Source organism: Pelodiscus sinensis, chromosome 22 (genome assembly GCF_049634645.1).
Source record: "Pelodiscus sinensis isolate JC-2024 chromosome 22, ASM4963464v1, whole genome shotgun sequence".
Lineage (NCBI taxonomy): Eukaryota > Metazoa > Chordata > Testudines > Trionychidae > Pelodiscus > Pelodiscus sinensis.
This window is the reverse complement of record NC_134732.1, coordinates 11430597-11443225: the sequence shown is the minus strand read 5'-3', so window position 1 is coordinate 11443225 and position 12629 is coordinate 11430597. Positions and strand designations below refer to the sequence as shown.

General features: G+C 48.6%; 1 protein-coding gene across 5 annotated transcripts in view; it reads right to left on the bottom strand.

Moving 5' to 3' along the window:
* Positions 1-5996: 5996 nt before the first annotated feature.
* Positions 5997-12629, bottom strand: part of ODF2 (outer dense fiber of sperm tails 2) — a 28798-nt gene continuing 22165 nt past the window's right edge. For 2 of the 5 annotated variants that reach the window (XM_075905633.1, XM_075905636.1), the window contains 5 exons: positions 12232-12390; positions 11286-11386; positions 8617-8779; positions 8118-8243; positions 5999-7316 (listed from right to left, as the gene is read on the bottom strand). In XM_075905633.1, the coding sequence (XP_075761748.1) occupies positions 7143-7316; positions 8118-8243; positions 8617-8779; positions 11286-11386; positions 12232-12390 (723 nt within the window). In that variant the 3' untranslated portion in view covers positions 5999-7142. Of the gene's footprint in view, positions 7317-8117; positions 8244-8616; positions 8780-11285; positions 11387-11628; positions 11680-12231; positions 12391-12629 lie in introns of those variants that run through there. The other 3 variants (XM_075905637.1, XM_075905634.1, XM_075905638.1) reach the window with 3 other exon arrangements.

Here is a 12629-nt window from a genome sequence, read left to right as displayed (position 1 = left end):
TGTAATGTCAAGTGTGTCCCGTATTATTGTTGAAACCCTCTGGCAACCCAAGTCAGCCAACATTTTCATTTTCCACCACACAGCAGCAGAGAAAAGCAATACACGCTTATGCTGGCTATGTCTCGATTTTTCTGGGACAGTCCTGAATTTAAATACTCTGGCCCAGTGTCTCCATCAAATAGTGAAATGTCCCAGAATGCCCCACCAGACATTTCACTGCTTGATGGGGACACCAGCTCACAGGAAGAAGCAACCAAGAAATGGCTCTGTGCTATTGCTCCTTGTGCGGTGCAGCAGCCACCACCTCCTTCTCCCCCCAGTAGGGTGCATATAGGCAGCTCCATTGGAGGTTTGCCTGTGGGCAGTCCCTCCCTTCCCCCACAGGACCACCTCTGTGGGGCAGGGTCCTGGTCTGGTAGCCTCCTCCAGGCCGCTTGTTAGTACAGTGGCTGCCACCACTGCCGGGGGGGAGAGGAGGCTGGGCAGGTCCAACGCAAAACCCAGTGGAGTGGCTCCCGGATCTCCTTGCCTTGGAGCCCCTGCAGGAGCCACACAGTGTCTGACTGGGGCACTGCGGGGTGGGGCACGCTCAGGCTTGGCAGGTGCCAGGACTGCAGGGCTATGTCTACACTGGCAGGTTCTTGCACAGAAATATCTCGCGCAAGATCTCTTGTGCAAGAAAACGTCCACACTGGCCAGAACCGCATCGTGAGAACACTGAGCTCTTGCGCAAGAAAGCGTCCACACTGGCGGGAAGCCCTTGCGCAAGAACGTGTCTCCGGAAGCAAATTGGCCATGTCAGGAGGTCACTAGCACCTGACTGCCCATGTGTGGTGTGGAAAAAATTCTATTTCACAATGAGTCTAAACATTACCTGGAGAAAGAACACAAATTGGACATTTAGCTTTTGCTGCTTCCACATACCATTTCACTCTTTAAGGCTTTCCTGAAATGTGAATGTGAAGGTGTTATAGCTGTGGATTTCCTCATCATCATCCAAGAACAGCACCCATTTTAGGTGGCTGATCTTGGGTTTATACTGACTTGCTGTGTAAGGTCTGTTTTCTATCATTTTAGATTGAGCTCCAGGGTGACAAAATGGAAATGACAAGAGAGAAGTATCAGTCTGCCCAGGAGGAGAACAAGCAGCTGATCTTGAAGCTAGAGGAGCTGGAGAGGTTAGAATATATAACTAGTTTGCTCTCCATGTCTGATTTGTTTTCTCTTCTCCTGGTCTTCCTTAGTTAGGTGATCTGCCCCCAGGACATTGCTGGCTTCACCAGTCTCGGCTTCCCGAACTCTGGGGGAGCCGTAGACAGGACCCACATCCCCATCCGGGTGCCAGAGCACCAAGCGGCCCGGTTCATAAACCGGAAGGGCTACTGCTCTGTGGTGCTCCAGGCGCTAGTGGACCACCAGGGCCGGTTCCAGGACATTTATGTGGGGTGGTCGGGGCAGGCCCATAACACTCGCATCTTCAGGCACGCAGGCCTGTGTCACAGGCAGGCACCTACTTCCCCCAGCGGAATTCACCATTGGGGATGTCAGGATGCCAGTCTGCATCTTGGGGGATGTGGCCTACCCCCTGATGGCCTGGCTGATGCAGCCATACACTGGCCACCTGGACCACAGCCAGGCCACCTTCAACAGCCAGCTGGACTGGGCCCACAATCCTGTCGAGTGCGCCTTTGGCTGTCTGAAGGCACAGTTTAGGCGCCTCCTGACCCACCTGGACATAGGGGTGCAGCACATCCCGGAGGTCATCTCGGTATGTTTCGTGCACCACAATATTATTGGGAGGTGAGGGGGGGAGGCCTTCCTCCCAGGGTGGATGGAAAAGGGCCAAGCCTACCAGCAGCCCCACATGGCTGCCACCCGGCAGACCAATCACCAAGGGGTTCGGGTCTGGGAAGCCCTCTGGATGATGCTGGACCAGGCCCCACAATAGGCCACTCCTACACCTCTGACGCAGGGATGCCCCTGTGACCCCACTTCCTGCTCCCATCACCACCCCTTCCTGCCCCCCTTCCCTCACCTCCCAATAAATAAAATGCATTTGCTGTACATAAGGCACTTTTTTATTTACATTCGGAAGGGAGTGCACTGTGGGGAGGGGGGGACCCTGAGCTGGGAAGAGAGGGGAGGAGGGGACCCTGAACTGGGAGAGCCTCATGATGGATAATGGAGGCCTCTCCCACCTCCACGGGGGCGGGGGCGCCTCTATCCCTTGTGCTGGGTTGGGGCAGGCTGCACGAGGAGGTGCTAAGGGTGGGGGACCTGGGGAGGGGACATGGGCAAGGCAGGGGGAGAAGCGGGCGGAGAGCTAGGGGTGGCAGAGGGGGGGCCTGGCAGCCTTAGGCTGCTCCACAGGGCCCATCCGGTCAGCCATGGTGTCCAGGAGAGTGCAGACACAGTCGCAGCGTTCCAGGTACTGGCCCCACACCCGCTCCCGCCACTCCGCATCTGCGCAGATCTTCTGGGTAAGAGCGTGCTCCATGTGCTCAATTGCGCAGATGTGGCGGCGGAGCAGGTGGTGGCGGTCCCAGGAACACTGTGACGGGCCCTGGATCCTTTGGGCTGGCAGGATGGGGCTGGAAGGTCCCTTGCTGGCAGGGGGTCCCACTGCAGGAGAAGCAGAGGAGAGCAACATGGTCAGTGAGCCCTGCCCCAAATGGTGTTCCAGAGCCCCGTGCCCTCCTCCTAGCACATCACGATGCCCGGGGACAGGTGTGGCTGGTGAGGGGGAATTCCCCTGAGGCAGCGGGGGGTGGGTCCCAAGGTGGCCCAGGAGCCCCCAGGGGGGCCGTTTGTGCTTGGGGGGGGCCTCATGTGCCTTCCCCAGGGGAAGCTACAGTGTCCCAGAGGTGGCCATGGATGTGTGCTGTGTGCAGCATCCTTTAGGCTGTATGAGGTTAGGCCTGCAACCTTGGGGCTGGCCTACTCCTGACCAAACCTTCCCCTCTCCCCGGTCTGGTCGAGCGGAATCCTTGGAGTCCCATGCATGTGCTGGGGCTGGCTGCCGCTTCTCTGTGCCACTTGGTCTGGCTGCACGTAGGGTTGCCGGATGGTTTCAAGAAAACTACTGAACACACTTGACATTACATGACATTCTACATTACATCTTAGTTAAAAAATACCAGACCTGTTTATTTTCTCATTTATATCCTCTCAATTTGTTTTCTGAACAGAAAGCTCAGACTGGACTATCCAGTTCTAAACTGGACACCTGGCAACCCTAGCTGCATGAGGTTGCACATGCTGCATGCCTCTGCACAGCATGTGGCCAGGCTGTGCCATGTGCCACTACCTCTCTCCCACCCTGTGGCCCTCCCCCCACTTGTCCAGCACACTTGCGAATGGTAGCCACTGCACTCACCAAACAAACCCTCACAGGCTTCGGAAGATGCCCGGGACACATCCTGACTGCTGCTGGGCCAGGATGGTGAGGTCTGGCTGCTGTCCTCTGCCACCTCCTCCTTCTCCAGTGGCCTAGGTCAGACCACTGGGGTGGCCACTGCTGTGTCCACCTGGGACAGCAGGGGAGGGCCCCTTTGTCCCACAAGATCTGGTGCAGACAGTGATACTGGGGACAGTCAGTGGCTCCGCCGCCCCCACGCTTGCTGCCTGCACATAGGTGAGGCGCAGGTCCTTCACCTTGGCCCGGACCTATTCCAGGGTTTGGGCCGGGTGTCCCTTTGTGGCCAGCGCCTGGGCCATCTGGGCAAAAATGTGCGCATTTCTCCTCTGGGACTTGGGGTCCCGGAGGGCCTCCTCCTTTCCTCAGAGGTCCAGGAGGGCAGTCACCTCGGCGGTGCTCCACCATGGAGCCTGCCACTTGGTGCCCCTTCGGACTTGCTGGGTGCTCTGGGGTGGCTCCTCCGTGGGGTCTGAGGGACCTGGCTGAGGCTGGGCAGCTGCCATTCCTCCCTCTGGGCTGCTACCCTGGCTGCACGTGGCAAATGGCTATGCTCCGTGCCTGTGCCTTTAAGGGGAGGGCCAATTAGGGGGAACCAACAAGTGGTGATTGCCTGTACAGAGTGTTGGGGGGCACCTGCGTTTTTCACTGGAGGCCAATTCTCGCGCAAGTACGTGCTTGCCGAACGTCCACACTGCCCTCTTGGGCAAGAGCACCTGCACAAGAGAGCTTAAGCCGGATAGAAAACAGCGTGGCTCTTGCGCAAGGAACTGTCTCTTATCACACCATACTGTACATTTACTTGCGCAAGAGCAGATGGGCAGTGTAGACACTCTGTGGATTCTTGTGCAAGAATGGCTGTTCTTGCGCAAGAAGCCATGAGTGTAGACATAGCCCAGCAGAGGCCACCCGCAGTGCTATTTTTAGTACCACAGTCCAGGCCCTTGTGGGAAGCCCTGGGTCCAGCTGAAGTCAAATGGAAGTCGCATGAGGCACGTTCCAACCAGGGCAGCCTCACCAGAAGGGTCCTCATGTGGCTGCTGCTTTACTCCAGCTGGAGCCAAGGCACCTATAGGGATCGGGACAGCAGTACTAAAAATAGCACCACAGCCCTGGCTCTAGCCCCCATAAACTGCTTTCCACATCAAAGGCAGAAAGTGAAAAAACAGGCAGGGGAAGAACTAAGGAGAGGTGGGGGTAAGGAGAGAAAGGGGTTTGTGCTGAGGGGAAAGGAGCAGCAGGAGAAGAAAGGGGAAGGCACCAAGATGTAGGGTGGAGGAGAGAGAAATGCTAGGGGCAAAGAGGAGACAATGAGGAAAAGGGCAGAAGGGGGGGTAAGGGAGGGAAGGTGTCCATGGGGGGGAGAGGGGTTAGAGAAGGGAGGGGACAGTGTGATGAGGGGAGAGGAGAGTGGAGGGACAATGGGAGGAAGAGGAGAGGGGGTGCCAGGAGAAGAGGGATTGAGAAAAGGGGTGGGTATATGGAAGGCAGGGGATGGAGCAAGTCAAGTGTGAGGGGCATGAGGAGAACTGGGGCAGAAGGTGGTGAGGGGGTGGGCATCAGGGAGAAAAAGGGCAAGGAGCCAGGAGGATAAAGGGTAGGAGGGGCAGCAGCAGGCACCAGAGGAGCAGATGGGACAAGGGGGGTGGGAGATATGTCAACAGAGGGAAAAGGGAGAGGTTTATAAGATATTAATAACTTGGGTGCTACAGTGACATACATCCGAACAAGCACACACGAATTCAATACTGGTGCACAAGACAAAATTCTCTCTGCTCATGGGAGAAAAATCTTAAAGGGAACACTTCCCTCAGACTCCCCCCTCCTCTCCCCCCGGAGTTAATGCAATGCAAATTGGGTTAATGCTATTGCAGGATTGTTGCATGGGTTGGGGGGGGGGGTGTCCCAGTAGGGCAAAACTCATCGCTATTGGATAGAAATATGGTGGGAGGAGTTCTTAGAGGGGTCACATGACACCTTTTCTTCTGGTCAGATGTTCATCTTGACCCCAGGAGTACTACCTGCAGAGCGGGACTTCTTGTGGCAGGGGGGACAGCTAATGGGAGTCAGGGGGCATGACTAACATGTCCTTAATTTTGGTTCAGAAAATATGGTCACCATACACATGCTACTAAAATCAAAAGCCTTCTTTTGGCAAACAAAATTCAGAGTCCAGGATACATGGGCATTTGCAACCTTGATATTTCTTGATTCAGAATGAAACACGACTATGGTACTTTGTGCTGGAGGCTAAAAACTGAAATCTCATATCGGTCAGCAAAAAATACTGCAGGCTATTTTCTCCTCCCTTTATTGTGAGGATTCATTTTCCCCCAAGCAACTGCAACATTATTCCTTTTCTCATGAACAAATGTGTGTATTGGGGGCACCAATACTGATGGCTGAAAGGTGAATTTGTTTTGATCTTTAAAATAAGTTTTAAAGGAAATTAATGGATTTATTTTGAGACATTAGTTCCTATAAAACACCAGCAGCCTGATGAAGTGGAACAGTGAAAAAGTCAACGAGACAATTTACTAGATGAAGTGTCAACCCAAAAATAATACACATTTTAAACTTCTGAAGTTCAATAATTTTATAGCACCTTTTGGATTTTTTTTAAGTTACACATTAAAACGGAACTTTCAAATACTGATTAAAAGAAACACAGAAAACTCTTATCAAACATTCCATTGATGAATACATTTCATATAAACAATTAAAAAAAAAACACACCAAAAAGTCCCCCAGCCACACAGCTGGAGTTGAAATGAAATGTTTACTATATTTCAGAACAGCTGCTTACTGGGGCACAGTAGAGTCCACAGTCCTTAACATTCCTTCACATGCCAGAGATGACTGTGTGTCACATGAGTATGTGCAGACTGGCTTTGAGGGCAAAGCCAAGCATCAGGTCTGTCTTTTTATTTTGTTTCCTAAAGATGACTCAGAACTCCCACTATATACAGACTGGCATCTTGCTTCAAAACCCACTTAAATTAATGGGAATCTTTTCATGGACTTCAAATGGACTTTGGCTCAGACTCTGGGATGTGCAAGGAATGCATGATCAGGTTGTTGGGAAGAAAAGGTCATCCAGAAAATATGCAGATTACAAGCATTAACACATATGAACCATACACTAAAAAAATAATAAGGATTAGACATGAATCAGGTGAGATGCCTTTCAAAAATACAATTTCATTCTTCCCCAGTACAGAATTTAGAAAGGATGGAGGATCAGGAGGTAATCCATTTTACACGGGGATCCCAGACACTCAGTTTTCAGTATTGGGTTCACACAGTGATGGCACTATCTCCTAACGTCCCCATTGGTCAGCTGTATCAACACAGTATGCGAGAGTTAAACAAACATGATCTTTGCAGCATGAGAAAAGAGCATTCGGTAGAAAAAGCAAAAAGTAAGAGATGAAATGGTTACAAAATTAAAAAAAAAACCTAATATGTTTAAAAAGCCCACCGGGTTAGTTAAAAGAAATTAGGAGATGAAAGGGAAAGCATTCCCCACATACTTGTATTCAGATGGTTTTGAACATGGCCAATCTCCAAACCGACAACTGCATCTCACCCAGACAATGAGAAAGAGGAAGATTTCTCTTTACACTGACTCTGAAATCCCAGCCAGGTTTTTAGACAAGATATGGCTTTGAAATAGGGCCCCCCTTTTGTACCTCTCAATAGCAAAGGAGCAGGGAGGGAACTATGATCATGGAGGCGATCGGGAACGGATAGGTGAGCTCAATAAGGCACTTTCTCCAAAGACATTGGCATAAGAAGACTTGAGAAATTGGACATAGTTTTGCATGCTGCGATTGGTACTTTCAGACTGCTCCAGGCGGTCCTTTAAGTCCTGTAGGCGACTTTGGTATCGGCGCTCTGACTGCATGAAGACACAAAACACAGGGCTGAAGGACAGAGATTTTTCTTGCTAATCATTTTAGCCTTAAAACTTGTCACACTGGGATTTTCAGAAATAATGCATCACTGCAACAAACACCACATAACACTAAATGTCTATCACTCATTTCACTCAGTCCCAATTCCACTCATTAACTTGTATATAAAAGCACAAAATAACACAATCAATCGGAATAGGAACTGAATATTCTGATTAACTAATGGTTTGAAAACAAAAAGGAACCACTCTCTATGAAGAAACTCAGGAGGTATCACCTGCCATAGGTCAGCCCTCTTCCAATCCCAAGTCTAAAGTAAACAAGGAAAGAAAAAAGGGCAGCATATGTAAAGGATCCCCTTCAAAAGAGAATGACATCTCCTAGCAAGGAAATGCTCCTCAGGCCCTTTCTTACACAGCCATATGTGATGAAAGGAAGAGAAAAAAAATCCCCATAAATGTAACAACACTTACACCATCTGGACCCTTTCTGGTCTGATTTTTGATGTAGTGTTTGAACAGTCTGGTGGATCTGATTCTCCCTTCACCAACATAAATTAGGAGGAGCTCCACTCAAACTGTTAATATCCGTGATGAGAATCGAGCCCCACGAGTGTGACGTAAGTCCACCTTTTTAGGGCAAAAACTATCTATCTTTCTCCACACTTTATACTTCATCAAGCATACCGTACAGTTTCTTCAGCACATCGATAAAACGGAGTTTATAGACTCACTGCTGCGTGGACATTGCTAGTTTATTAAAAATATCTCCTCCAAAATACTCACGTCTTCTTTGTTCCGACGCAGCTGGTTTAGTTCTGTTTTTGTCCGGCTCAGCTGGGTCTCCAACTCCAACATCTTGGACTGAGCAGATCTCTCTCTAGATGCTGCTCGGTCCCTTGTTTGTTCCACCTACAAGTAGGAACATGGCAGTGAAGTTTTTGCTTTGGCAAGAGTGTTGTTGATACAAATGCTTTGCTTCTACTATAGTAATAGCTTCCTCCCCTTTCAGCCCATGAGGTCTGGACATATTTTCATTTGCTAGAATCGAAGAAATGAAACATTCAAGACTAGTATTTCTTCCTTTCATGTGTGTGTATCTACTGGAGATAGAGTACTAACAGCATTTTTGGCTTCTGCTTCCTACAGATAATGCAGCAAAATTAGAAGGTTGGTGATGGAAGGGGATTCCTCTACATTTTATCTGCTAGTAAACTGTTCTCCTCCTGCAATTTGGGAATTCCACTGTATTTCATCAGTTTCTTACTCTAACAGAGTTACTAACCTGTCTTTTGGCATCTTCAATGGCCATCTCAAGCTGCCGTGCCAAGGAGCTACACTCACGAGTTTTCTCCTCCAATCGCAGCTGGGATTGATGGATTGACTCCTCCCTTTTAGCTATGACTTGAAGGAACTCTATGTTCTGTGCACCTGTCGTCTCTAGTTTCCTGGATTGAAACAGCAAGAAATTTTATTAATTTATTAAATATAATTTGGTTCATGATGCCTCTCCCTCAGGTCACTGTTTGACCAGAGGAGAGATCAATCTTCAACTTTCCCTCCAGAGATCAGAATCTGAGCCAGAGTTTCGTACCCCACTTCTAAACACCAAAGAATTTCAAGATGGGGGAGCATGCATGGACATATTGAGAATACTCATGGACCTGTCCTCACTTCAGCATCATCAATGAAGGAGTGTGGAAGAACTGACATACCTCTTTAGATCAGTGGCCTAGCTAATAATATCTCCTGTCTCTGACAGTGGTCAGTATCCGATGCTTCAGAGGAAGTTATAAGAAATTCAGGGCAATTCATATCTGTCCACTTTCTCACTGATGGTGTGGGACCAGGCCTTTTGTTCCTGTTGATTTTTCTAGTGTGCCTACAGAGGACTTCAGAGTGGCCCACACACAAGAAAAATTAATGAACATTTTTCTTTTTAAAGTTACTTAGCACAATATTAGACTGAAGTCTCAGGATGGGCACAGACTTGGAATAAGAGCCAACATGAACCTTCTTTCACTACATACAAGTAAATATCGCTTTTTCTGTGCTCACATCTCTGGCACTTTCAAATTTCAGCAGGGACCAGGAATAACATAGAAAAGGATAATCTCAGAGGGTATGTCTACACCACAGCACTCATTTGAACTAAGTTAATTCGAATTAGCGCATCTAGACTTAAAAACTAGTTTGAATTAGCGTTTTGCTAATTCAAACTAGCATGTCCACACTGAGTGGACCCTGAACTGAGGTTAAGGATGGCCGGAAGCAGTGCCGGCAGGGCATCAGATTAGGACTTAGAATGTGGAGCTGCTGCCTTAGGCTAGCCGAGGACTGTGCTTAAAGGGACCCAACCCCCACCCCGGACAGACAGTTCTCAGGGGTTCCTCGCTTGCAAAGCAATCCTGGCTTGGAGTGCCCTGAGTGCCCACACTCGGCACATCACAGCACTCAGCCATCAGCCCGGCTGCACTTGCCGCAGGCTGCCATCCGGAGGGGGGGGTTAATTAGGGGGCTGCAGGAGAGCTTCCACCCTGAGGAGCCCGCAGAGCCACCCCAGTCTTCCCCATTGGGGGCTCGCACCCCATTCCTCTCTCACCTCCTTCCACTTACCCCTTCCTAGCCCCCCTTCCTGATGTACAAAATAAAGGACACGTGCGTTCAAAAATAGAAACTCTTTATTGAACAAAACTCTGGGAGACTGGGAAAAGAAGGTGGGAGAGGGGAAGAGAGAGGGTGGGAGAGGGGAGGGCAACTAAAATGATCAGGGGTTTGGAACAGGTCCCATATGAAGAGAGGCTAAAGAGACTGGGACTTCTCAGCTTAGAAAAGAGGAGACTGAGGGGGGATATGATAGAAGTCTATAAAAGCATGAGTGGTGTGAAGAGGGTGCATAAAGAAAAGTTCTTCATTAGTTCCCATAATAGAAGGACTAAAGGACACCAAATGAAATGAATGGGTAGCAGGCTTCAAACTAATAACAAAGTTCTTTTTTCACAAAGCAAATAGTCAACCTGTGGAACTCCTTGCTGCAGGAGGCTGTGAAGGCTAGAACTATAACAGAGTTTAAAGAGAAGTGAGATAAAGTCATGGAGATTGGGTCCATGGAGTGGTATTAGCCAAGGGGTAGGAATGGTGTCCCTGACCTCTGTTTGTGGAAGGCTGGAGATGGATGGCACGAGACAAATGGCTTGGTCATTGTCTTCGGTCCATCCCCTCCAGGGTACCTAGTGTTGGCTGCTGTCGGCAGACAGGCTACTGGGCTAGATGGACCTTTGATCTGGCCCAGTATGGCCATTCTAAGCTCAGGGCTCAGGGCTCCAGGGCCAGGAGGGGGGCAGAAGAGTTTCCCTGGTGGTGCCCAGAGTGGCCACCAGTGAAAGCTGGGGAGGGCTAGCCTCCCACTAGTTCAAATTAAGTGGCTACACAGCCCTTAATTCGAACTAGTTAATTCGAAATAGGCGTTAGTCCTCGTAGAATGAGGTTTACCTAGTTCAAATTAAGCGCACCGCTAGTTCGAATTAAGTTCGAACTAGCGGTTTGCATGTGTAGCACCTATCAAAGTTAATTCGAACTAACGTCTGTTAGTTCGAATTAACTTTGTAGTGTAGACATACCCAGAGTTATTTCCAATCTGACCAGAACAAAGAAGTAATTGAAAGTTCATGAGGAGAAGAAAAAAGGGATGGGGAAATTAGTAGTCCTTCTACTTCAGTGTTTTCCTGACTGAAGACATCAACTTCCTCTCTGCAGAAGGATTCCAAATTTATGCAAACCAGACTTTGTGATTTTTTTTACTCTACAAAGGCACTTGAATCACAAAGGCTCCAGAAGATGGAAAGGTACAAGCAAGCTAGTAGCTCTCTCAGTGTCTTGAAAAAGGAACTAAGGAAGACCAAGAGAAGAGAAAACAAATCAGACATGGAGAGCAAACTAGTTATATATTCTAACCTCTCCAGCTCCTCTAGCTTCAAGATCAGCTGCTTGTTCTCCTCCTGGGCAGACTGATACTTCTCTCTTGTCATTTCCATTTTGTCACCCTGGAGCTCAATCTAAAATGATAGAAAACAGACCTTACACAGGAAGTCAGTATAAACCCAAGATCAGCCACCTAAAATGGGTGCTGTTCTTGGATGATGATGAGGAAATCCACAGCTATAACACCTTCACATTCACATTTCAGGAAAGCCTTAAAGAGGGAAATGGTATGTGGAAGCAGCAAAAGCTAAATGTCCAATTTGTGTTCTTTCTCCAGGTAATGTTTAGACTCATTGTGAAATAGAATTTTTTCCACACCACACATGGGCGGTCAGGTGCCATAAGAGCTTGATAGTAGAGCAGCCACCTGCAAGCATAATGGAGCATACCGATTAGAAGAAGCCTTGTGTGTGATAAGGCCAGGAAGAGTTCAGAACCTGAAATACTGAGAAAACTAATGACTTGAATGATCCTGTGGCCTATGTGCTTTGCTATGATAATCCCATGCAAGGACCCCCAGTGCCATTACAATTGAAAGGCAGGGAAGAAAATAAAAGCAGAGCAACATTTGGGAGTGGATGGTCAGGAGAGAGAGGCAACCATTAAGTTGATCAGGGTGACAGAAGTGAATGCGACTACATGCATTCTGGATTCTGCTGCTCTTCATGACCCAATAAAATTCTGCAACAAAGCAGTTTCAAAGAAAGGCTTGAAATAGCAAGGAAAGCCACCAGCTAAGTTACTATTCTCCCTAAACAAAGACATGCCACACATCTTTAGTTTGCAGTGCAGATGTTTTAATCATTTCAAAAAGAGACGAGTACAGAGGCAAAGACTGAAGCTTCCTGCAACTAGAAACTCATCTTGGTCCCCGGCTTGAAGATAGTGTAGCTGTGGGTCCTTTCTGCCAGTCCCTTACCCGCTGACGAAGATCTGTAATCATGGCAGAGAGGTCCATGTTCTTTTTTTCATAACTGTGGAGCTGATCCTGGCATTCTGCCAGCTTTGTCTCTGTGATCTTCAGGATTTCGGGCAGCTTTTCTAGTTCAGCAAGCTGTCTCTGGAACTGCTTCCGAGCCTTGGGTGGAGTAAAGGGGGAAGGATAAGAGGAATGGAAAGACACAGAATTGTTGGTTAAAAAAATAAACACATGTCCTTATTTTAGACATTTTTAAAGTCTGGGCTAATAAATCTGAGTTGGCTGGTACTGTCTGTCCATCAGAGCATCTCTCTCTCTTAGCAATAAGGGCATCTAAGATGCCTGGTCATTAATGAAAATCCTCTTTCCCGTGGAACTGGAGACTTGCTTCTCCAGTA